The sequence below is a fragment of the Hyperolius riggenbachi genome, chromosome 2, assembly GCF_040937935.1.
Source record: "Hyperolius riggenbachi isolate aHypRig1 chromosome 2, aHypRig1.pri, whole genome shotgun sequence".
NCBI classification, from domain to species: Eukaryota; Metazoa; Chordata; class Amphibia; order Anura; family Hyperoliidae; genus Hyperolius; species Hyperolius riggenbachi.
The window spans coordinates 200065188-200089649 of NC_090647.1; the positions used below are offsets into that span (position 1 = coordinate 200065188).

Consider the following 24462-nt stretch of genomic DNA (forward strand, 5'->3'; position numbering starts at 1 on the left):
GTTGAACATTTGATATTCTGGCCATGTAAAGTGTATTGTCTAGTACTCATGTTTATCGTCTAACCACATTAAAAGTCTAGTAGCTAGTGACATTGTGCTATCTCAGAACTACATCTACAAAAGAAGAGCAATAAGTAAACCAGTATTCAAGTTTAATGTCTGTTTCTCCAGCTACTTTGTTTTAACTTCAGTTTATAGTAGTATTGTATTTACACAAAGGGGAATTCTATTTCCATTGTCTACTCTTTGTAAATGAATACTGTAAGATGTATTCTGTGAACATTCACAGCAGTGAGTGCAAGGGAGCCGGTGCCTTTAGGGCCTGTTTCCACTACACGCAGATTCTGCATGCAGAAAACTGACTCCAATGAATGTCTATGGGCCTGTTTCCACTGAACGCAATTTTTCTGATGCAGATTTCCCATAGACATTCATTGGAGTCAGTTTTCTGCATGCAGAATCTGCGTGTAGTGGAAACAGGCCCTTACACATGTCAGTGGAAGCTTGTGAATGCTTATATTTCAGCAACTGTATATTGTCTGCTAGGGAAAATAAGTGTCCCCACAATCTAGGTCCAGTAAAAAGCCCAGCTAAAGCTGCCAGCATTATTGGAAAAAAACATCATTTGTTGATTTATTTATTTTCTAGGCAGCCCGTTTTATCTGCCTCAAGTGGCTTTGAAAACTAACAGAGTGCTAATTGATGCATTTCTTTTATTGGTTTATTTTTGCATATCTACAATCACTCTAGCATAGGAAAAAATTGGCAGCACTCTTAATCAAGCTGCAACTTAAATGAAACCAACAGAGGTGTGCAGCACCCCCCCCCCCCTCCTGGGACTTAAATACAAGTCAGATGCAGCCTATGCACTAAACCCTAATTTACATAAATTGAATAAAAACTGATACACATGAATGCAGCTAGCCACATGTAGACTTACAGTTTGTACAACAGAAGAAAATGGCAGCGCTTCCAAATGTAGGCTGCTCCCGAGTTGACCAGCTGCATAGATGTGCAGAGCCCAAAACACTGGCAGATTACGCTACTTGCATTTAAAACAGATGCAGCAAACGGAGGACGTTAGCTTCCAAATTACAACTTGTGATTAGACACAAATGAGGGAGAAGGCTAAACTCTCTAAATGCATACAGGATGCATTCTCTGTGTTTTCCTTCTGTCCTGTGCAAGAGTACAGGTCCACTTTAAAACTCCATCTAGCATCGCATGTCCAGCATCCATCATGGCATCCAGTGTCGTGCATCCACTGGCAATCATAGCATCCAATTTAACTAGTAGTGAGGAGAGTTCTCCCTAATGAGAACCAGGACCGGATTTCTGGAAAGGCCTCCCAGGCCCGAGCCTTGGGCGTCTGCAGCCCAAGGGGGCACCTGGACAAGGAATAGGGTTTGCTACATGTGAAAGAAAAATGCTGCAAATGGGGAGCGACACAAGGAATGGAAGGGGCACTGCTGCACTTGAGAGAGGAGCCCCAATATACAGGGTGGGCCATTTATATGGATACACCTTAATAAAATGGGAATGGTTGGTGATAGTAACTTCCTGTTTATGGCACATTAGTATATGTGTGTGGGGGGGAGGGAAACTTTTCAAGATGGGTGGTGACCATGGCAGCCATTTTGAAGTCAGCCATTTTGAATCCAATTTTTGTTTTTTCAATAGGAAGAGGGTCATGTGACACATCAAACTTATTGGCAATTTCACAACAAAAACAATAGTGTGCTTGGTTTTAACATAACTTTATTCTTTCATGAGTTATTTACATGCTTCTGACCACTTATAAAATGTGTTCAATGTGCTGCCCATTGTGTTGGATTGTCATTGCAACCCTCTTCTCCCACTCTTCACACACTGATAGCAACACCGCAGGAGAAATGCTAGCACATGCTTCCACTATCCGTAGTTTCAGATGCTGCACATCTCGTATTCACAGCATAGACAATTGCCTTCAGATGACTCCAAAGATAAAAGTCTAAGGGGGTCAGGTCGGTAATCCTTGGGGCCATTCAACTGGCCCACGACAACCAATCCATTTTCCAGGAAACTTTTCATCTAGGAATGAACGTATGAAAATTGGTCAGTTAGACAGCAGATACAGGTTTTAATTTGGGTCAGTGGAATTGTGCATGTTTGGAGATTTTTCTGTGAAACACTTGTCCTCATTAGGGAGAATTTTCCTCACTACCTTTTCTTGGTATATTTCTCATGAGAATGGGAGAGATCATTTTCTCTCATTAAAGCACACCTAAAGTGAGAGCGATATGGAGGCTGACCTATTTCTTTACTTTTAAACAATGCAAATTGCCTGGCTGTCCTGCTGGTCTTCTGCCTTCAATATTTTTAGTCATATACCCTGAACAAGCATGCAGATTAAGGTGTTCAGACACTGCAGCCAGAAAGATCAGCAGTTTAAAAGGAAATAAATATGGCAATATCATATCGCTCTCACTTTAGGTGGCCTTTAAAAAAGTGACTTATGTGGTGGCCAGGTAGAAACCTCATTCTTGCTATTCATTGGAAAGAATAACCTAAAGGTGACAAAGTTACTGTATTCTTGCATAATGCTGAGAAATGGCACCTGGGATGCACCACATGCCTACTGTCAGACTAGAGAGGCCATGCAATTTTGTAGGTAAAGGTGCACAATATGTTATACAGTACTTTGATGATGGTTATGAATAGACCCTTACATTTCCTGAAGACATATAAATGAATACTGTGAGCTTGTGATGACTAAACCAGTGATTGCATTTGTACTTTATATGTGTGAAATAATTTTATACTGTTTCTTTTTAGTATGCAGATTTAAATCGACATATGGATGCTCTAAATGCATGGAGAAATGCAACAATTCTGAAACCAGAACACAGTTTAGCTTGGAACAACATGATCATACTGCTTGATAACACAGGTAATCTTCTTATATGATCCCTTTTACCTGTTGAAATACTATATTAAATGTCTCTGGTTGCTGGAAATTAGGTTCATCATTGGCAGTACTATGAGAGACATTAGAAAATGTATAATTTTCTTTGTATAAAAATATTTGTTCCATATCGTTGGGAAAATAAAGTGTATATACTTGATTGAATATAGTTGGTCTTGTTTCCGTGGCTTTGCACAAAGTGGTTGATGGACCATAGAATATTGAGAACTGCTGACATGTAGCTTTGCCTGGCAACTGAACTCCGAATCTGGAAGAGAATCTGAAAGAAAACACCAATAATCAATAACAGATCTTTATCTTGGGAGGGGGAGGCCTCTGTATCCTAATGAGACTTCCCCTGTCCTCCTTAGCCAGCGTGATCCAGTGGCGGGACCCTAAAACAGTACACTAAAATAATAATATGGTGACGAGCCTCACACAGGTGCACTAGCGGTTTACAACTCGGGCTCTGATGGAAATACCTGCGCAGACGTCTCACACCTGCGTAGTGGAGTATACCCAATAGGGCTTGGCTATTTCTGCCGGAGCACGAGCAGTAGTCAGCTAGTGCACCTAGGGGAGGCTCGCCACTGAATTATTATTGTTCTGGAGCCCAAACAGAAAGAAGACTACTGCGCCTGCATGAGATGTCAACAAGCCCTTATAAGTGGACTTTCGGGGTCCCCTCCGCTGGGATGGGGCTACAGAGGAGTGCAAGGGAAGCCTCTTCAGGATCCAGAAGTGTCCTTCTCCCAAAGGGCACTTTTTATCTTCAGGTTCAATTTAATATTCTAAAGATAATAACTTTTCTGCCATCACTAACATTTTATTGACTACTGTTTCCTCAGGAAATTTAGCTCAGGCAGAAGCTGTTGGAAGAGAAGCTTTAAAGATGTTGCCTCATGACCATTCCATCACATTTTCTCTAGCCAATGTGCTTGGAAAAGCCGAGAAATACAAGGTTTGTCTAATTAGTATTGTAACTGCCACACAGCTTGATAGAAAAGAGTTTCAACCTGTGGCTGTGCACAGCCTTAAAATTCACATATTTTCAGACAATTTCTACAACATTAAGTATACGTTGATAGTCTGTCTAAAGTGTACCTGAAGAGGTATATGAAAGTACAAGTAGATACCTCAATGGATGGAAGCTCTGTATAGTGAGTATTTAATTATGGTAATTCTGATTACAGTAGGTGTGTTTTTCCTGAAGCAAGACATTTTGGTGTCGGGGAAGTTTGTGCATCGCCAGAGGCGTGCATGTTAATAGCCATGATTGTCAGCTATAACACGATATTTGGGCACCCATCAAAATTACAGACACCTAGGCTGTTCGCTATACAAACTGCAGCTGCAAATAGCCTTTACCTTTGGCAGCACCCTAACTTCCCCATAGATTGTAGAGGGAGAGGCGGTCTCTTAGGGTTAGGCATCGGTTTGGGGGGACAGTTAGGGTTGGGCTTCATTTTGGGGGAGTTAGGGGTTGGTTAGGATTAGGCATTGGTTGAGGGGTCAGCTAGGGTTAGGCATCGGTTGGGGGAGTGGGCGTTTGGGGGGGGGGGTCTGTAAGGGTTAGGCATAGGAAGAGTGAACATTTTACTATCATAATTATATAGAGCCTAATAGTAGAATATAGGTAGTTTTACCTATACTCTACCAGTGGTTATCTCTAGTGTCCATTTTTGCATGCAGGCATCTTTTTTGCATGTACGTGTACTTCCACTTGTATGGAATGGGCTTTAGCAAAGTTATTTGCATATACTGCATACATTTATATAAATCAACAGAGTAGTATTCTTCCCCATTAGAGAGAAAATCTTTGTTTAAAGGGGCACTGTAATGCAATTCTGGCCACTATCCCTAGTAGCATGTTTTGAATAGTAAGAGCAACACATATTAGGTAGTGTTTCTGTTTACAAAGGTCATCTGGATAATTTATAGCACACTTACAGATTCTGTAAGTATGCCATTACATTGCCAACCCTTACCTGGGTCTTAGCAGAACATAGCAAGGAAGTATTGGGAATAAGGGAGGGATCATGCTTGTGTCTGTGGGAACTGCAGCTTTGCTACATGGTTTTGCACTTTTTGTGCAGTTTACACGCACACTTTTTTTTTACAATAATCAGTGATTGTATGAGGAAACGCAGGCGGAATAGCAGATGCCTCCTGAAAATGCAGCGGCCTCATAGACAATCCTTGCATTCATTTTCCCATGCATTTGCCAATGCGGCAAAACGCTGTAGTTTTTTTTACAAGTGTGACCCTTGCATAAGAGATTGTGCTATGATGGTGGCATGCACACACCCAAAGAGAAAATAAAACTTTAATAAAACCATGTCAATCTGGATTTATTTAGGAGACACTCTCACTGTGGTTGTGTGCAGGACTGCAGTTTTACCGATTACAAATTTGTGCTGACTTTTTAGCAAACCCTACTGTGCTCTGCTATGACTCGGGCAATGAGTGCAAAATTTTCCACCTAGGAGTAGACTCTTTCTTTTTAGGAACTGTATGTATATTTCTATTTTATACAAAATTTGTCCACAAAAGAGTCTGTGAAGGATAAGACCGCTTCTTACTAACTACCCCCTAATATCATTAATTGTATTTACACAGATTTGTATTATTGGTTAGCGTGGTATCATTTCTGTGAAAATTTGTCAAATTACTAATGTAATAGTTTACCAGAATACAGTACAGTTAGGAGATGCAGAAAGCCAATTATATATAATTTCCTTGTGACAAGCTGTACGTGGCCTTTCAGAAATGTACAGGATTCTGTTGTGTCCTTTCAGGAGTCTGAAGGGTTGTTCCTGAGAGCTATTGATGCTAACCCCTCATCTGCAAGTTATCATGGCAATTTGGGTAAGAGGCTTTAATTCCATCATTTCTATATTTTAAATGAAAAACTGCCATTGTGCAGACATATATACTTTGAGATAGGTTCACATTGATGGAGTGGAAAATTAATTACCAAACGACGTCAAGATCGAAACGTCAAAAGGCATATGTTTAACAGTCCTTTCTCACTGTGTTGTAATTGAAAAGGGTAAAATCAATTTCAGTCAAATATAAGTGTGCACAAAAGACCCAACGATTGGAGTGAAGCCTTTCCATTATGAGGTGACGACTGTTAGAACTGTAAGGACCCCTTGTGCAGATGCTTTGTTTAGAAACTACATGAATAGAATTTAAAAAATGCATGAGGCCTTTTGAAGCCTCGTCTTTCTTGCAGTGAAATTCTGTCAAAGTTTTTCATGCACGCTGAGTTAAAATGCTTGTGAAAGGCAGCCGCACTGAAGGAAGTGGACATGGCAAAACATAGGCCCCTCTTTAGGTCAATGAAATGATTTTTCTTAAGTTGATGAGATGATTAGCACCAAATATTCTATTTTTTCCATGATTGTGATTTGTTTCCCATGCATAGTAATCAATATGTCACAGGAATGAATTACAGGTTGTGTTTTTTACAGTAATGTGTGTATTTGCTCCCGTGTTTTCATCTGGGGGCTTCATATAGACTTGCAGGGTTATAAAGAAATAAGTTCAACTGAAAAACTCCAGAAATCATAAAATCCTCCAATTCAGTTTATGATCCCCTCCCAACCCTCTGTTGTCCCAGGATATCGACACTACACCCCTGCCTTCCTGCCCCGATTTGTAGCAGACGTTATATCCTGGACTGTGCCAAATATTACCCAGCAGTCTTGGTTAAAAAAAGAGAGAGAACAGAAGTTACATAACAATACTAGTCAAACGAACCTCCCCCTAAAGGATGTTCGTAAAATTTGGAGAGAATGCAGCAGGCATCTACTTAGGAGGGAGCAATGTATTTGGGCCCTTCCGGCGCCACCATAGGCTGTAATAGGAATTACGGCCCTGCTGACACTCAGTGAGTAATTTGTGCAGTGTCAAAAGACTGAGCACAAATTACTTCAAAAACGCTGCAATTTCACCACCAGCGATAGCTGGAAGCCTAATTACATAATTCCCCACTATCCATGACCGCCTGAAGGGGGAATAGTAATTGGCACCGCCGGGACTTGTGCAGCAGCAGGGTAAGCCATTTATCGACTTTACCCTGCGCACAAATTCCCCGGTGGCTGAATAATAGGTATGCCCTAGGAGGGCTGCTCCATAGCTCCCCTTGACTATATGCCGCAGGTTAAAATTACTACAGTAATATCCTGTCTTCCCATCCTCCACAATGCATGCCGGGGACCGGCGATGCATGCTGGGTGATATAGTTCATTGATGTGGTTACATCTCCCAGCCAGGAGATAAATGAGAACTACATCTCCCAGCATGCATTGCACGTCCCTGGCATGCATCACAATTGCTGGGTAAAAAACTGGGAGTCTGCGGCATGGGGGATAGAAAATGAACGCGTCCATATAGGCAGAGGACTACGGAGCAGCCCCCCATAGGTAACTAAATTTCTGCTGTACCCTCCAAAGCCCACAAAATGTACCATTTTTTTTAAAGGACAGCCAAAGCGAAAATAAACTAATGAAATAAATGATTGTATCTATCTTCCTTCACCTAAAAATGACTTTTTAAGGTATTCCACAGTTTTATTTTATGTATAAATCTACTTTTTAAGTTTTAACGGTTTTATTGTTTTTGCTCAATGACACATTCATTGAAGTATGCCAGAGCTAAAATCTATGAACTATTGACCCTTTTTATCTCTTCCCTGCTCTCAGAAGCCATTTTCTGCTGGGAAAGTGTTTTATAGTTGGAATTTCTTATCAGTGAGGGTCACGCTGTAGTCACTTCCTATCTGAGTCAGGACTGAGTCAGCCACTTACATACCTGATATTTAACTCTCTCAGGCAGAGAAAGAAAAAAAGGAACACAGCATAGTTATTAGTGTGCTAGGCACTGTACATACCCATGTCTATCTCATCATGTCACACGTCACTTCGGGTATCCTTTAAGACCCGAAAATGCATTTAACCAAACTTGTATAACTTCTTTAAAGTCTTGATTTAGGATTGTATTTTTAATACATATTGTATTGTGAACGATATTAATAATATTTATGATCTGGCTGGCGAGGTTTGCAAAGCTGTCAGTGCCTATGTTAGATGTTGCCTGAAAGAATAACAAGTCTGCAAGTCATTCATACTTCTTCTCCCATATAGTCATCACCCTCATGAAGTAGTCAATGAAATGCTTGGAGGAGGCACCACCTGTTTTTTTTAACACAAAGCAGACTTTGCTCACTTCCTCCCTGTGTTGCACCAGAGGGAAAATGTGGGAGGGGTCAGATGATGGCTATGTGCTAAAAAAGACACTCACTCTCCTAGCAGCTCTATACTTTATATACAGATCCCTGGGTCATGAGATTTTTCCAATGGGAATTTAACTGAAACACTGACCTCAAATATGAAATTGTGTGAGTAATGATATAGACCCCTATTCATCTTTACTAACAATGAAGAATCTGGGAGGGCAAATTAGGGCTTGAAATAATCATGGTGCTTTGTAGGTGTAGGGGAAGAACAATGCATATGATTAATTCCAAATGAGATTGACAACATTAATACAGGTAGTCCTAAGTTAAAGGGAACCTTAACTGAGAGGGATATGGATGCTTCCTTTTAAACAATACCAGTTGCCTGGCAGCCCTGCTGATCCCTTTAGCTGCAGTAGTGGCTAAATCATACACCAGAAAAAAAGCATGCAGCTAATCCAGGCTGACTTCAGTCAGAGCACCTAATCTGCATGCTTGTTCAGGGGCTGTGGCTAAAAGTATTAGAGACACAGGATCAGCCAGGGAGTCTGGCAACTGGTATTATTTTAAGACTGCTTCCACACAGGGACGTTACAGGCGCACGTTAGTGCAGCCTGTAACGCTCCCCCAACAAACAGCAATGTAACACAAGTGGGCTGTTCACACTGCCCACGTTGCGTTGCATGTGAAGCTGCACGTTGTAGTGAAAGTGCAGCATGCTGTGCGTTCTAGCAGCTTTAGCCGCGTTAGACTGTTTGCACATGCTCAGTGGGGGGCGGAGACGAGGCGGGGAGATGCCGCTACAGTAGCCGCGCACATGGCTACTTAATATGCACTGCACTGGCGGCCGCTGATTGGCTGGCGGGACCACGTGATGCGGAGTGTCTCGCTCCGCATCACGTGGTCCCACTGGCCAATCAGCGCCACCCTGGGAGACCTTATGCGGATAGAGCCGCCTAACGCGGCTCACTCTACCGTCCTCTCCCGCACCACCATGCGTTGCATTAGGGGCACGTTATGCGACCATAACGTCCTCTAAAACGCAACGTCTTGGTGTGTAAGTAGCCTAAAAGGTAAAATCCATATCCTTCTCAGTTTAGGTCCCCCTTAACGAATGAGATAGGGGACTGTAGGTTCGATCTTAACCTGAATCTGTTCTTAAAGAGAACCCGAGGTGGGTTTGAAGAATATTATCTGCATACAGAGGCTGGATCTGCCTATACAGCCCAGCCTCTGTTGCTATCCCAAACCCCCCTAAGGTCCCCATGCACTCTGCAATCCCTCATAAATCACAGCCATGCTGCTGACAAACAGCTTGTCAGAGCTGGCTGTGTTTATCTCTATAGTGTCAGTCTGCTGCTCCCCCCGCCTCCTGCAGAACTCCAGTCCCCGCCTGCCTCCCTTCCCTCCCTGCTGATTGCAGGGAAGGGACAGGGGCAGGGACCGGAGCTATGCAGGAGGCGGGGAGCAGCTGAGACTGACACTACAGATATAAACACAGCTTCACAGCATGGCTGTGATTTATGAGGGATTGCAGAGTGCAGGGGGACCTTAGTGGGGTTTGGGATAGCAACAGAGGCTGGGCTGTATAGGCAGATCCAGCCTCTGTATGCAGATAACATTCTTTAAACACACCTCGGGTTCTCTTTAAGTCAGAACACTGTGCCATCTCTGTCTCCTGTGCCTCCAGCGCCCCCTCTTTTCTCCTGTGCCTTTGGTGGCCCCTCTGTGCAGCCTCTGCCCTCCACTGTGTCACTTCTGTCTCCCTGTGCCCTCAGTGTCCACCTCTGCTTCCACTGTGTCCCTCTGTCTCCACCTCTGCCCACCTGTCCCCCTTTGTGCCTCCTTCTTTTCCACTTTGTGTCTTAGTGATGATTGTATTGTGCTAATTTCACGTAAATTTTGCAATTATGCTTTTAAAATGTAATCAAGTTCATGTAATCCACACAAACTTTTAGAGGGTCCCTGCACTGGATCACAGGTTTGCTTTAAAATCTATAAAATGTGTATGTAGAACTCAAAACTCACTTTATAGTAAAGTATACTGCAGCAAAATGTCATTTTACAGAGTTTAAAAAACCTTTTTCTCTGAATTTTTTAAAATTGATTTTCTCAAAATCTTTATGAAATCTTTTTTATTTGATCCCATTTTCATGCCATTCGTATCGGCGTGTTGTTCGTAAATTGAGTTTTCATAAGACACAAACTATCTGTATACATGCATACCAGGCTTATTAACTGGTTCTCGTTCCATGGTTTTTACACCTTAAAGTTCCTGATATTTTTGACACTTTAGCTGTGTTGTTTTGATACAGCAGTACATTTTTAATTACCTATGCCATCTTAGTGATACATATCTTGTTTTTTTCAGTACAATCTAGGCTTTCTTTGGGTAATATTTTTCTCCCAAAACTATTTTTTGTTTTATAGTCCATTTATAGGGAAACATGAGGCGTAAATGCAGAAAACAAACATTTTTTCATTTGTCGCCCTTCCTAATTTTCACATCACACATCCCACAGTTATAAAACATGTACAAATAAATTATTTGGCACTTCCTGATTAAAATGATACCCCATATGCCACATTTTACTTTTAGCTGAGCATGTGGTGGACCGTTATCCCCAGTCTGCGCGTCTGTGGCGATTGAATGCGTTTGCTAGGGTGACAGTTCAGGGGGCATAGAGCTGTACAGATGCATCACTAGGCAATGGAAGAGTGTTACATCTGTAGAGCATTGGGGCCTGAAACTTTCACCCTAGCGATTGCATCCGATCGCTACTGGCGGCAGTCATTAAACGTTTATAAGCCGGCATAGGTATTGCAGGGGTTAACCTTCCTGGCGGTATAAGCCACGCAGGAGGATTTCTCAGGCCCTGCTGGGCCAATTTGCATATTTTTTTTTTTGCAACACGCAGCTACCACTTTGCTAGCTGCGTGTGCACTCCGATCGCCGCCGCTCCGCGCCGATTAGCCGCAGCTTGCCGTGCCGCCCCCTCCCCCAGACCCCGTGCGCTGCCTGGCCAATCAGTGCCAGGCAGCGCTGAGGGGTGGATCGGGACTCCCAATGACGTCACGACGTTGGTGACGTCATCCCGCCCGTCGCCATGGCGACAGGGGAAGCCCTCAAGGAAGTCCCGTTCTTTGAATGGGATTTGCTGATCAGAGATCGCCGGAGGCGATCGAAGCAGGTGGGGGGATGCTGATGCACAGCGGCTATCATGTAGCGAGCCCTGGGCTTAAAATTTGTTTAAAAAACTGCTGTGCTGCCCCCTGGCATTTTTTAATAGACCGCCAGGAGGGTTAATAGGCTAAGTTTGGGTTAAAAATTAATGGGGAATTTTAAAAAAAATACTTTTTATTTTATTGGGACTATGTCACTTTAAAAATTTTATTTTACTTTTACAACTTTTTTTTTTCTAACTTTATTGAATTATTGTTGCTAGCTAACAGCAACAATCATTCACTTTACCATTCACGTGACAGCGCGGCAGACAGCGGGCTTTAATGCAGAACGTAGATTCTACATCCTAGAACACACAGGGGGGCTAATTAGGACGTAGAATCTATGTCCTGAAACTTTGATCAGTTAAATATTGTCTACTACTGGCTAGCAAAACGTTTCAAAATTAAACTAGGTCTATAACATGATCAGCAGTTGTTATTGCAGTCACAAGATTAAACAACCTAAACACACTAATGAGACTCTTATTCTCTCGCGTAATTTTCCTACAGTATTGAAAGCACTCACTTTCTCAGATACAAGGGATTCATATTTTCTAGTTTATATAACCTATGAGTATGGACAAACATGTTTACCTATTATACCTTAACCATTAAGCAACTTCTGCCAAGCTTCTAAGTCCCTGTTTATAAACACCTGTAAACTCATGTAAACACTTGGTTCTGTTTTCTATTTTTAGAAAACGAAGTTAATATAGCACCATCTTGTGGTCAAAAAGTAAAACTACTTCCAAATACACCATTATACACTTACCATAGAAAAATGTAAATACATTTTCATTATTTTTTAACTCCTTCACCCCTAACCCAAAATAAAATATTATTGCCATACATTGTACTAGGGACACAATTTAACCACTTCTGTGCCAGGGGGTGGTTTTGCTGATCGGTGCTGCGTGGGCTCTCCAGCTCGCAGCACCGATCAGCTAGCAGCCAGGGCGATCAGACTTCCCCCCCTTTTTTCCCCACTAGGGGGATGTCCTGCTGGGGGGGTCTGATTGCCGTCGGCTGCTTGCGCTTGCGGGGGGGGCTCTTCAAAGCCCCCCTCCGCAGCGCTTCCTGGCCTCCTTCCCCTTCCCTCCCTCTCTCTCCCTCTGTGAGCGGCGCAGGACGGAGTTCCGTCCTGCGCTGGATAGGATAGGCTTCAGTCTATCAGGTGCCGGCGGTCCCCGGCCAATCAGAGGCTGGGGATCGCCGATCTCCTCTACGGCGCTGCATGCTCCATGAACTGACATGGAACGGTTTCCATGCAATCCACTTCAGGATTCAGGGGCGTAGTTAAGCGTACGCCGAATCCTGAAGTGGTTAAACATTGTAATAACCAGGACAAATGGGCAAATAAAATGTGTCTGTTTTATCTACAATAGCACATTTTATCTACAATAGCACATTTTATTTTGAAACTTTTATTTTGAAACTTTTATTTTGAAAGCTGAGAAATTGTGAATGTTTTTCCTCCTCTTCCTCTCACCTCTTCCCCCTTTCCTCCTCTTCCCTCTTTCCTCTTCTTTTCTCCTATTTCCTCTTTCCTGCTCTTCTTCCTCCTTCTTCTTCTTCCTCTTTCTTCTTCTGCTTCCCCCCCCCCCCCCCCCCCCCCCACGTGGGACTGCCATGCATTACTGTGTATGAACTCCAAAACTCTGCTGCCTTGAAATACACAATATCTGTGTTAATTGTAATACCCATTTTATGCAGAGACTTCGGATAGCTGCAACACCCGCATTATCCAAAACAATGCTGCAAACTGTCCAAAATGTTTCCACTCATACAATGCAAAAATAATACGTAATGTGAACCATCCATTTATTAACATTGGGTGTGCGTGGGTTTCACGGTACAGAAAATGTGCACAAAATGAAGCTAGTGTGAACCATGTCTTAATACATAATAGCCCTAATTACAGTCACTTCTACAGCTTCATGTCTGTCATGAGCAAAATGCTATATTTTTCCTCTGGGTTTTCTGTTTTAATCAACCTAAATAATATCCTTTTCTTTATAGAATGATGTAAAATAGAAATCACTCTAGTGTAATCAAGACAAAGAATAGCTAGCAATCCTGAAAGTATTTGTTTTGTTCAAAAACATGTTTCAGGTTCTTTTTTTTCCATAGACAGTAGTCTTACGTTTGTCTGAAATACTGAAACCTGTGACTTGTTTTAGCCGTGCTTTACCATCGCTGGGGACACCTGGACCTGGCCAAAAAACACTATGAAATTTCCATGAAGCTTGACCCATCTGCTCAGGGGACCAGGGAGAACTACAACCTCCTGAAACGAAAGCTTGAACAAAGAGGTCGTATGTAAACCTACATGGAGAAGCAGTGCAAGGACTGGTACTGCCATTTTGTAGACGTATCTGGATTTAAAACCGCATACACCTTCTGATTGCACTAAAATAATATCCGTGTTGTTTTTCTAGAATTGTTTTCTAGTAGGTACAAAGGAGTCAAGTTGCTGGCAGCTGCAGAGCTTGAGGAGAGTCTTTCTGCTTTCCTGTAACTGGGAAGCATAGCAACCTTCTAGAAAGTAACTCCACTTGCTTACACCACTAGCAACAACTCTTACTATTTATTTATTTCTATTGTTTTCTGCATGTGTCTTGTTGACTTCTGGAGTACAGAAGGGTTGTAGGATTTTTTTTTTTTTTTTTTTTTTTTAAACACTGTACAACAGAATAAAAATCCTTTGCGTTATGATGTGATCACATACAGCTTTCCATCTGGTAACACTTGATCTGGATTTAGGACCGTGTCCTTCAATCTGAAATAAATGTTCCAGTTTTACATTCCACTTGGTCTCATGGAACTACATAAAGAGATCTTCCACTATCCAGGTGGCCACACCGTCAGCTTTTCAATCTTATAAATATTAAAGGCTAATATAAACTTTCCCACCATGCCCAGTGATTCATTTATTAAATATTTACACAAAATTGAGGTCTGTCATTTGCAAGAAAAGTTTAATTAAACTTTTTTTTACCTAATTGATCATTTGGAATAAATGTAAAGACAGAATAATTTAGTTGTATTGTGTATCACCCCCTTTAGTGGAATTTGTATTTATCAGAAAATTCCCCTAAATATTCAATTATATATAAGTATAAAATATACCTTCTCTGCCTAGTCTAACCAGGTGGAAACCGCTTTCCTGAGCCCTAATGAGGTGATGAAAGGGTACATTTTGGCCTTAAAATGATGATTAGGTTTTCCCCCTCTGATATGCTGCAGGTACGTTGTGCAGGGGAAGCCAGGTAGTGAGTTTAGAGACACTTTTAAAAAGCTTACATGCCTTTTAAGAGCTAAGTAGCGTCTGTAGGCATCCTAGTAGTATAAATAGTTCCAGGAGGCCATAATGAACTTTAATTTAAAAAGGGAACAATTGTTTGCATATATCTGTATACTGCTGTATGGGGCCTATTTATAAGTATTGCTGAACAGAAACCAATCATCACTTTCCTGTTCTTTACGCTTCAACATTTGAATGCCTGCCACATTTATAACATCAGATTTGTAACGGGTGATCAGAATGTGTTATGTAGCAGTCAGTGCTTTGATCTCATACTAAACGAAGGATGTAATTATGCATGGCACAAACACACTGTGGCCTAGTGTGGGCAACAAAGTTGTGGGCAGTGGCTTAGTGTGAGTAGCACAGTTGTGGGTGGTGGCTTAGTGTGAGTGTTGTAGGGTGCGTGCTAAGTACGCCATTCTTTTAAGAATCTGGGCTTTTCGGGTTTAACCTAATGTTCTAATCTGAAGACCTGTTCATTTCAGTGGAATAACAGATTGCAGCCACGGTTGTTTCCTCCACAGAAATAGTAGCGGTACGTGACCCACTGACTTTCATTGCAGGTGAATATTACCACTTCTTAAAGTGGCGATCTCCACAAACTGATATGGAGTTTGGAACACACACCTATCTTCTCCATTGTTCCCAGTGGTGATCAGTATAGTGGCAATATCTTTAACTCATTAACAAATCTCTAATTTGGCAAAGAGAAATATAGCAGTATTTCAGCAGAAGTAGCATTTTTTTTCTGGTGTTATTTTATAAATAGGCCCTATGCATTGTACTCATATATGTTTCGTTTTTTTACTTATTGAATTTTAGAACATTATGTATGTAAAACTTTTTCTGCCTTACCAGCATTTTTATGTACAGACTGTTTCAATGTTGCAAGTAATTGAAGAATTCTAGAACTGTTACTCCTCCCTGCATATCCTGCATCTGAGCATTCCACATAGTATGTAAACCTGTGCTGTCATTTTCTTATTCAAGTCTGTCATATGATGTTTTCTGTAGGTCTCTGTAAGCACGTCATAATAAAATAATTTTAATATCTTCCTAAAATGGTTGTACTTGATTGTCAGTCTTGACTGACAAACTGTGAAAGATATCCAGGACTTCTCACTACTGTCACCTCTCCTTTAGGACTGAGAGTGAGAGGAGGTGACCAAGCTAGAGGACAGGTTGGTTTAATGGGATCTGGAGATTAATGAAGACAGCTTATAGAGAACTTTATATAACAATAACATTTCTATAGCGCTTTTCTCCCATAGGAGAAAGCGCTTAGGCTCTCTCAGATTCAGTAATTGGTAATAGGATGAAGTTTTAACACAATACAACACAACAACTGAACAGGTGGGTTTTCAGTCTGGATTTAAACACGTCCAGAGATGGATCTGTCCTGATCTGCAGAGGTAAGGAGTTTCATAACGTAGGAGTGGCGTGACAGGAGGCTTGGTATGACCAGGGATTGCTATGCAGCTGCAACATTTCTTTCATGTATCCAGGTCCCATATGATAGGGTTAGGAAGTTTGAATTGGATCCTTTGGGTAACTGGCAACAAATGGAGGTATTGGAAGAGAGGGGCCACACCTGGTTGTCAGAAGGCTTGTTTTGAATCACCTGCCATATCTCAAAAATCATGGTGGCTGTTGCTAGGCTACCGTATATTATGGTAACTTAGCTATAAAATAGACCTTTTGCTCCAGCAGTCTGGCCGGTGTTCTGAGGTATCTTAAATGGGCTACAGGTAATTTAAGTACATGGTGCTTCTAACATATCATTTTCGCACTACGGTGAAAAATTGTAAATTTTAAAATATGTGCAAACATATACAAATAAGAAGTATGTTTTTTATGGAGTAAAATGAGGCATACATTACTTTTCTCCTATGTTGCTGTCACTTACAGCAGGTAGTAGAAATCTGACACAAGCAACAGGTTTTGGACTAGTCCATCTGTTCATAGGGGATTCTCAGGGATTTATTTATTTTCAAAAGCACTTAGTGAATAGCAGTTGCTCTGTCCAACTGCCAAAAAACTGTGCAGCGAGCAGGGAAGCTGGCCAGCATCATTTTTTAAATCCTTTTTAGGGAATATCTTTATAAAGAATAAAAGCCTTGCTGAGAATACCTTATGAAGAGATGGGCTAGTCCAAAACCTGTCATTTCTGTCAGATCTCTACTACCTACTGTAAGTGACAGCAACAGAGGAGAAAAGTCATTTATAGCTCATTTTACTCTGGAAAAAACATACTTCTTATTTGTCTATGTTTGCACATATTTTAAATTTCACAAGTTTTCGCCATAGTGTATCTTTAAGCAGAAGATATAAGTTGAAACCCAATGGAATGGAGATGTTTATACCTACATGGACAGTGATTTAGCTCCTTGTATTGCCTGATGAATCAAGTTGTAGCCTGTGAAAAGCATTGCAAATATTTAGTGAAGTTATTTGATTGAAGACATTTTTCAGTGGACCCTTGACTGTTGACTCTACTTTGGGGAGGTAAGTCGACACATTGTTGATAAGTTGAAACTCAAGGGATTTTCACACCGCCTCTGTGATAAAAAAAAAAACCACACCAGCCTACCCAATATACAACTGACACACAAAACATTTCAATCTTTAACTATGGGTCTTATTACACATATAGGTTGCTTTACTGTCCCTTGCATGGGGTGCTATTCTACACATTTTTTACGGGCAGTGCATGCTGTTCTTTACAATGACCTGCATGTGTGTGTGCAGCATTCTTCTACAGAAAAGATGTATGTTAGATATGTATGTGGCATTTCATTTTACTCTAATAGGTAATACTGGTAGTATAGGAGGAGAGCATACATAAACATTTTAGTAGAGAACAAGCATTGGCTATTGAGAGTTCGATGAGGCCACTTTCACACTGGCATGTTGTGTTACCTTGTTTTGTGGCAGTGTAACGCTAAACCAATGTAAGTCTATGGGACATTTCAACATGCCAGTGTGAAAGGGGCCTCATCGAACTCTCAGTAGCCAATGTCTGTTCTCTACTAAAATGTTTATGTCTGCTCTCCTCCTATACTACCAGTATCACCTATCAGATATGTGTGTGGGATTTGATTTTATTGCTATGCGATAAACCGGAAGTCTCCAATTTGACGCACGGGCAACATCGCAATAGGGGTCAGCATGCACGATGACGTGTGGCAACCAGAAGTAATGTTAGTCTATTGCAATACAGCTTTTTTTCTTATTTTGGGCGTTCGTGTGGCGGGGGTGCATGCGTGGAAGCATATTTTCTCAATGCACTTCTGCACAATTCTAATTTTGGCCACAGGAAGTGAGCGCTAGAGAGCCTCACTTCCTGCTTGGCTTGCAGCCAGAAGGGAGATTACCAAGCATTGCCAAAGACTATTTTTAACGTTGTGGTGTGATGCGATCATCGTACCGCAGAGCAGCTATAACGCTGTTTGGCAGTCTGAAACCGGCCTGGGTGTCGTCATGTGTCATGGGGGTCGATGTGGCAGTGGTTACAGATGGAGAGTGATCTGTGATAAGTTTTTATCCTTGAACTACAGAAGATGTATGTGACCAAATGCTGCCATTTTCAGATATGCAACTTAACAAAATCATGCCACGTGATAGAAGACTGTCAAGAGACAGTTTTTATGGACATGTTGACTATTTGCAGGTGTAAGAATCAATTGAAAAGTTTGGAAATTGTATTGATGTTCCCTCACAGCCTTAATTGGCAAAAGCATTATCTGCTCTGTAGATATAAACACGACCACATTGCTGTCTGTAACTTTGGCACTTGCTGTTTCACTAAAACCGAGTGTGTAAGTGATTAAAGCAATCACCCTGTGTAGACAAGCATTAGTTACACATTGTCAGCATTTGACATGCTTGATCACTGGTTATGAGGTTGGACTGTGAACTCTGCATGAATTATCTGTCAAGCTCATCTTGTTTACGCGTTTTGTGACTCGTAGAAGCTGATTTATAAAAGCACTGTCTTTTTGCTTTTTCTTATAGATGCAGTAAGGGTTTCAATCTTCACATTGCTTGCTGAAGTGTTCTGCATTGGTATCGCCATCCTGAAGGTGAGGATACCAATGCAAGTCAATAGGAGTAAGCATCACCCCATACTATCCCCTATGGCTGCATACACACTGTGCTCATTGCGTAACGCATTCTTTATAATGTGTGTGAACGGCAATGAACACTTGGGGTATTATGTGCCTAGTACACCCCATACAATTCTCTGTTATGCTAGGAACACATTATGAGATTTTCTGGTTGATTTACTGTCCGATCGATTATCTCCAACATGTCCGATCTGCTTTCGGATCTATTTCCGAGCATTTTCTGATCGATTTTTGTTCACTTCAATAGGAAATCTATCGAATAATGCTCGGAAATCGATCGGAAAGTAGATCGGACATGTTGGAAATAATCGATCTGACAGTAAATCGGCCAGAAAATCTCATAGTGTGTACCCAGCATAAGATTTTCTGTTATGCTGGGAATACACATTACGTTTTTCGTGAAGAATCGTTCCGATAGATGCCTTCGATGATAAAATTCCGACATGTCCGATTCTGCGCTCAATTCTGTTCTGCTCGATTTCCCATAGAAGGGAATGGAAAAAAAGATAAGAAAAACAAAGTTGAGATAAGAGAATTGAGCTGATGGCTCGATTGATAATTTCCGACAGGTCCGGAAAGGACGAGCGGAAGACGAGTGCCCGCGGGGATTGATCCAGGCGCCGGCGGGGACGAGCGGGGATGCGCCGGGATCGAGCCAGCGGCTTGATCCAGCGCATAAATCTGACCGTGTATGCCCAGCATTAGATTTACCTGCCGGATAGATAATTTCCAACATGTTGGAAATTATCTATCTAACCATCTATCTGCCTAGCAATTAGGTATTGTTCTACTCAGCAGGAGATAACCAGAAGAGAATGCACCAGAGAGAATGACCAGTCTCTACCAGTACTTTACAGAAAATAATCTAATTGCAGAAAATCTAACAGAAAATTGTATGGTGTGTACAAGGCATTATGCTGGGCATACACGGAGCGTTTGCTCCTTATCAATCAAGCCGCTGATGGCTCGATTGATAATATCCGACAGGTCCAACGACCTGCCGGATAGATTCCCCGCTCGATTCACGCGGGCGGACAATAGCGGGGAATCGAGCGGAAGATAAGGAGCGCCCGCAGGGACAAGCGGGGATGCGCCGGGACCGAGCCAGCGGCTCGATCCGGCGCATAATCGAGGCCGTGTATGCCCAGCATGAGACTGTACACATTCATTGAAAGCCAGCATGCAGTGAGTTAGAATAACGCAATCCGTTACAACCCAGAGATGTGAACAGACCATAGAACTGTATAAGCAGTAAGTTGTCATGCAGAATTATTCTACAACGTAACTGATGCAGTGTGCACCTCATTAGTTACATTGTTGTATCATCGCAGGATGCCATTAAGCATTGCAATTGCATGACTTCCATTATCTTATATTACTAAAGGGTGGGCAACCTTTTACTCCCATCTGCAAACGTTTTTTATGATTATTATAGCTACCTGTTCCAGTGTGAATCATGCGAGTGATAACTGTAGGAGACATGGCCCTTACTCAATTAACTTTTCTCTACAAAAAAGTGGGATCAATGTAATACCAAACATATTTTTTTCCCCATTGAATTTTTTATGACAAAATGCACAGTATATACAGCTTACAGATACAAGCAGGAACAGTACAAGAAAATAAATACACACATGCATTAATACTGACATTACAGAGTCTATGCACTAGCATAAATCCCAAGATCTTTTTCTGCCATTTACATGGCCTGTAGGGCTGGCGGAACAAGAACTTTATGCATGCTAAGTCAATTGTCAACCCCGGTGGCTGAAGCCTCCGACAATTGACATATATGTATTACAACAGACAAAAAGAATCTGAGCACGTATATAAAATACATAAGTATATAAGAACCAAGTTGTAAGCTTTATGATTATATTAATCAAATTCTACATAACAGCCATCACTGCACCTAAAACAACAAACATCAAAACTGGTAGTAAGACATCACTACCCTGAGAATGACGGGATCGTACTAGTAATAAATTAAGATGTGACCAGATTTATTTAGTGCCTACAACTCACCTCATGATAATTGCCATAGTTATGGAAAGGCAAATCTAGTATCGCTCGATACAGTATTATATCTTATTTCCATTTCCATTAATATGTTATGTTTATCAGTCGCTAGTAGAGGAACAGAATTTTGAGTAATTTCTTGCTTGGTAGTTTATGGTTAAGGTTTGAAAATATCTCCTTGGATAAAAATCAGGAGAAAAGTTAATAGGATATGGCCCATAGGAAGAGGAGCTGCCAGAATAGGAAGGCAGAGGTTGGAGAAGTGGGATCTCACCATGCAGCAGTACAGTTAGTCAGGGGTAAGATAAGCATGGCATAGTACATGGCACTTGGCTGGACTGTGGGACTTGAGATAATTAAGTTGGCCATGCTTCTTATGGGTGTTGGGGGCAAACTTGTTTTATGATTTCTGGTAGATGTGCTCCCTGGCCTAGGGGCTGCTGTGGGGAAAGTGGGAACAGTTACAGCTCTGGTTACCAAGCTACATACACAGAGTATTATAGTGACAAATTACAGCAGTGGATTACCACTGTAATTGTAGTTTCATAAACTGGAAGCTAATATAAAAAACTATAAAAAGAGGAAGCAAGTGACTTTCATGCATTGACTTGCTTATTTTTCGTATTTCTGATAATGTATACAATATGCCACTCTAGACTTTAGAGAAATATGTTTTTGTTTCCAATCGTTCTTTATTGAATTTTAAGAGAAAAGGAACAATTCAAATTATACATAAACTTAGATAACCAAAGTAAACCATTTATCATTACATGTTTGCAGAAAAAAACAGTGATACAAAGTAAGAAATCATGCAGCATTGTAAATGCGTATACAATCTAGTGGTACCACATGGATGTAATTGTAAGCCTTGCAGTTGATCAGTAAGTAATAAGTAATGTTTGAGAGGTAGATCATTTATCTTAGAATACATGCTAGGGGGTATTGGGTATTGTCTGTTTATATGTGGTTGGAGGTGCCTATTACTCATTGTCTTGACCGTACACGGTTGGGATGTGGCAGTCTCACTAAGATTTCCAGTTAGGTAGCCTGTGTAGCCCATCTTCCAGCAAAACTGGGGCTAGCTTATGAATACTTGCCCTAGATTGAGATAGGTGAGGGATGTATAATAAGTCTTAAATACATTAAGGACAGGTTGGTATACTTTTGGGTGTACCTGTTCATATCATTCCCTGCTATTGTCTAAGCCTGACATTGAGCATTTCTTAGTTTTTCAACTGTCACAGATCAGTCTAAGTCAAATAGATAGTCCGGAGAAGAATTGTTTCTTTTATGATTCTCTGGGAGCTCAGGAGGTGCATGTGGTAACCTATATGAGAGAGGTCGGAGTAAGGATAAGAAGAGTGAGGGATATGTTTTATACTGATATTTTTATGGCTCTTTCATCAACAAACATGTAGAGAAGGTATTAGACATAAAGAGAGTGCATTGTCTTCAGACTGCTGGAAGTGGTATGTGACTAATCAAATGAGAACTTCATATGGGAATCGATTATAGACTTCCATGCCTGTCTATCTCCATTAAGACATGACAAGTCACTGACCTGTCTGTAGGGCTCTATGCAATTTGTAAAACTTCTGAGGAAGTGAATTTCACCTCCAAACAAGTCCGGCTGTTTAGAAGTTTTGTCAAACAATGATGTGGACCTTTTATGAAATAAAGATGGAACTACCATGAAGTTTATATTCAGAAAAAAAGTTCCACTTTTTGCTATTCCCTTTTGAAAATCTGATTGCCGGTTTGTACGGATATGTATATAAAGCAATGTGCAAATAATGGTTCTTGCTCTCCACTATTTCCTGCACGGTCTGACCCCCATTTTAGATGTGTGGCAATCTGCACTAAACTAGTGGTAATTGAAGTGACAATCTATTCAGCTGATCACCACTTTTTTGAATGTGGGAAACAGAAAAGTGAGGTAATTCTTAAAGAAACTCTGAAGTCTTTTAACCACTTGATGACCCACCCTTTACCCCCCCTTAAGGACCAGCGCTGTTTTTAGTGATCTGTGCTGGGTGGGCTCTACAGCCCCCAGCACAGATCAGGGTGCAGGCAGAGAGATCAGATCGCCCCCCTTTTTTCCCCACTATGGGGATGATGTGCAGGGGGGGTCTGATCTCTTCTGCCTGCGTGTGGCTGGCGGGGGGGGCACCTCAAAGCCCCCCTCCGTGGCGAAATTCCCCCCTCCCTCTCCTACCTGCTGCCCCCCCGGTGATCGAGGCTGCACAGGACGCTATCCGTCCTGTGCAGCCAGTGACAGGACGTCCCCTGTCACATGGCGGCGATCCCCGGCCGCTGATTGGCCGGGGATCACCGATCTGCCTTACGGCGCTGCTGCGCAGCAGCGCCGTACAAATGTAAACAAAGCGGATTATTTCCGCTTGTGTTTACATTTAGCCTGCGAGCCGCCATCGCAGGCTATTCACGGAGCCCCCCACGGTGATTTGACCGGAAGCAGCCGCTCGCGCGAGCGGCTGCTTCCTGATTAATCAGCCTGCAGCTGGCGACGCAGTACTGCGTCGCTGGTCCTGCAGCTGCCACTTTGCCGACGCGCGGTATGAGTGCGCGGTCGGCAAGTGGTTAAAAACAAGGTTCTTACTTTAAAAACCTCTTTAACCTAATTGCCCCTCCTAAAACGCCGCATTCCCGTGGCAGAAAAAGCCATAAATCGACCCCAATTCCCGCTCTTCCCCGCCCCTCTCAGTGAGAGTAGACAGAGTGGGTGGGGGAGAGACGGCATTCAGCGCTGATAGACGCGTGTAGAGGCAGAGCTACAGCTGAAAGCTCTGCCTCTATGCGGGAGGAGCCCCGCGATGTCCCCCAGGTAATTTAGGGTGATTTATGGCGTTTTTAGCCACGGGATGCGGCGTTTTAGGAGGGGCAATAAGGTTAAAGAGGTTTTTAAAATAAAAAAAATAATGCTGGTGTTGAATCAAGCACAAGCCCTATCTGACCCAATATGTTTCACCCTCCACAAAGAGGCTTTGTCAGAGGGGAGTTTATCAGGCATCTTCTTTTGGCTTGCTGTGTCAATGCAAAGGCCAGGTGTGCAGTCACCTGGGTAAGCAGATAACCGAGAGAACAGGAGATGTGTGGAGTAGGATGGGTAAAGCCAGAGGAGCATTCCAAGATTGCTATCTTCTGCAGCAGTAGCAGACTAATGACTGGGAATCAAGAGTAGGTTTATTGCAGATGTGCTTCATTTTTGTAAGTAGAACCCCAGCCCCATGTGAATGTGCATTGCAAATAGTATTTACAGCACACATTCATATTGTATGCAGCCTCAAACTGGGCGAATAAAACACACTTCCTGTACAATTTCCACGCTGCTTACAATATGCATTACATTTGCATATAGGCCACTATTATTAGCATCTCAACTGCCTACACAGGACTAAGTAAAATGTGTTGTGTCTTGAGGTCAGCTTTAACCAAGTCAGAAAGGCGACTTCATGCTTGCAATAATATTTAAATGTGTCAGAAGAATCCTCTGTAGCTGTTATGGGCTGGAGTGTGTTGTTGTTATGCAATGTAAGTGTCCTATGTATGTTATCACTGGTGAGATGATTGCACACGGGGA

At 41.9% G+C, this 24462-nt stretch overlaps 1 protein-coding gene across 4 annotated transcripts in view; it reads left to right on the forward strand.

Annotated features, from left to right (window-relative positions):
- Nucleotides 1-15780, forward strand: part of TMTC4 (transmembrane O-mannosyltransferase targeting cadherins 4) — a 105677-nt gene extending 89897 nt beyond the window's left edge. For all 4 annotated transcript variants that reach the window (XM_068267990.1, XM_068267989.1, XM_068267992.1 and 1 more), the window contains exons 16-19: nt 2815-2929; nt 3793-3905; nt 5743-5812; nt 13592-15780. In XM_068267990.1, coding sequence (XP_068124091.1) covers nt 2815-2929; nt 3793-3905; nt 5743-5812; nt 13592-13734 — 441 coding nt within the window. In that variant the 3' untranslated portion in view covers nt 13735-15780. The remainder of the gene's footprint in view (nt 1-2814; nt 2930-3792; nt 3906-5742; nt 5813-13591) is intronic.
- Nucleotides 15781-24462: the final 8682 nt, after the last annotated feature.